General features: G+C 36.6%; 1 protein-coding gene across 31 annotated transcripts in view; it reads right to left on the bottom strand.

Annotated features, from left to right (window-relative positions):
• Ubap2l (ubiquitin associated protein 2 like) overlaps positions 1 to 2,520 on the bottom strand; it is a 57,975-nt gene that overhangs the window by 46,590 nt on the left and 8,865 nt on the right. For all 31 annotated transcript variants that reach the window (XM_021157417.1, XM_021157416.1, XM_021157418.2 and 28 more), the window contains exons 3-4: positions 1,830 to 1,907; positions 674 to 784 (exon numbers count right to left, since the gene is read on the bottom strand). In XM_021157417.1, the coding sequence (XP_021013076.1) occupies positions 674 to 784; positions 1,830 to 1,907 (189 nt within the window). The remainder of the gene's footprint in view (positions 1 to 673; positions 785 to 1,829; positions 1,908 to 2,520) is intronic.

Raw genomic sequence — 2,520 nt, forward strand, 5'->3', positions numbered from 1 at the left:
AAAAAAAAAAAAAAAAAAAAAAAAAAAAAAAAAAAAAATTACAATGGCAATAAGGCAATGTTCTATTGTTAAAGGTGAGACACAGAAAAAACAAACTTATTTGGTGGGATGAGAAATGAAAGTAACTGTCTAAATTCTAAGGCACATGATCTTCTAAGATATTCTTCATCAGATCCAAGAAAGTAAACAGGCTATATAGCTCATCTTTTTAATACTACAACAAAACTGAGTTCAAGCAATGAAACAGCATGTTAATATAAAGATAATAACTATATAGGAATGTCCTCAATTTAGAATCTAGCAATTTGTGATTTCTTGTTAGTACAAATATGAAAAGAGAAATCTTCCTTGATTAGTAATCAAGACTGTAAAACAGCACCTCTAGTTCAAAGCAACATAAGCCTTCCAAGTCTTGAAATCAATTATCTGGAATGAACAACTTACTCCAGACCAATTAGAAGAGACTTACTTCACTTGCTTTCTCCTAATGACTCTTATGAAGAGGATGTGTATACATAATATTTGTAACCTGCCAGGATCTCTATGGATGTTTCTTATTCTATTTAGAGAAAAGGCAGGCTGTTTTAAGACCATCTGTCCACTAGCTACTTTTAAAATTATTATTAGTCTCCCAACCCAGACCCCATTCTCAAAAATGTTATTAGTTCTCTACCGTGTCTGGATTTCCTTCCAGGAGAACATTGATGGCTCTGTTGACATCTCCATTGCAGTCATGCAAAGCAATCACACATTCATCCTGGTTTTTGCCTGTGATATCAATCAACTGAAAGAAAAAAAGCAGTAATCATAAGCAGTTTTATACTCTTACAAGAAAAATAGATGAAGGGATGACACACCAGGTACATTTCAAAGACCTTAAAAAGGAAGACAGGTAAAACATAACTATACTTCCAAAAGCAAAATTTTAAGGCTGGAGAGATGGCCAGCAAGTAAAAGCACTTACCACCAAGCCAGATAACTTAAGTTCAATCCCTAGAACCTACATGGGAAGAAAAAAACCCAGCTCCCACCAATTATCATGTTGCCTCCACATCAAGTACCATAACATCTGTGTATATAAACACATCCAATAAGTAAATGTTAACAAAAGGAAACTTTTAACTATGGCTTAGAGATGGAGTAAAAAATATTCAGAATAGTTAAGCATTAAATGGAGAATTAAGTTGAGACACGAGCTTCTACATATCATTTTCCATGCTTCCCAGGTACAAGGGGCTGAGAATATCACTCAGTAATAAGGTATGAACTTATCATGCCAAGACTCTGGGTGTGTCAGAAGTAAAACACAACACAACACACACACACACCCCACAAAGTCAGAATTAAGACAAAACTGTTTGGACAAAGTACCTATCCAAAGGAATGCAGTATAATTGCAATGAAGTTAATTATTTAATGATCTAAAAAAAAATTAACAAATATAATTATTTCCCTGGTATGTGATATATATATATATATATATATATATAGCAGGAATGTGTGTACCATAGCTCATACATAGAAGTTATAAGACAGCCTTGGCATCAGTCCTGTATTTCCACCTTGAGACAAGTCTCTCTTTTGTTTTCACCACTGTATAAAACAGAAAGGGATTCTCGTGTCCTCACCACCCATCTCACAGTAAGAACGAACACTGGGATTACAAATGTGTGCTCCAAAGCATGGCTTTATGGAATTCAAACTCAGGCCATCAAGGACTTTCCCTCTTAGCCATTTCCCTACCTAGGATAATTATATTCAATATAAACATCAATAACATTTAATCCTGATTACATTCTGATATTTTCAGAGAAAACTAGGACACTCACTTGTTTCACCTTCTCCTCAAAGTCAGCATCATTATGGTCCGAAATCATCTGTGCAAGTCGAATTTGCTCTGCAGTGGCCTAGGGATTGAGACAGAATCAAGAAACCTTAATCAAGGGCAAGAAATTAACTAAGAGGGATCTAAGTAGTAGATCTTTACCCTTTACCAAGTCAGTTGTGTGTGTGTTATTAAAAAAAAAAAAAAAAAAGCCACGCAGTGGTGGTGCATGCCTTTAATCCCAGCACTTGAGAGGCAGAGGCAGGCAGATCTCTGAATTCGAGTCTAGCTTGGTCTACAGAGTGAGTTCCAGAACAGCCAGAGCTATACAGAGAAACCCTGTCTTGATAAACAAACAAGAAAGAAAGAAAGAAAGAAAGAAAGAAAGAAAGAAAGAAAGAAAGAAAGAAAGAAAGAAAAAGAGAGGAAGGAAGAAAGAATATAACCAAAGCAGTAGGCTGCAGATGAAACTATAGTAAAGCACTTGCCTAACATGTGGCTCTAGATTCAATCCTCAGCAATGCAACTCACCTACAAAATCCAAAGCAACTTGTTCTTTTGATCCAAGCCTGTAACCACAGTTACTTGAGAGGTGAAGGCAAGAAGATGGAAAGCGTGGTGGCGCACGCCTGATCCCAGCACTTGGTAGGCAGAGGCAGGCGGATCTCTGAGTTCGAGGCCAGCCTGGTCTACAG

The sequence above is a fragment of the Mus caroli genome, chromosome 3, assembly GCF_900094665.2.
Source record: "Mus caroli chromosome 3, CAROLI_EIJ_v1.1, whole genome shotgun sequence".
NCBI classification, from domain to species: domain Eukaryota; kingdom Metazoa; phylum Chordata; class Mammalia; order Rodentia; family Muridae; genus Mus; species Mus caroli.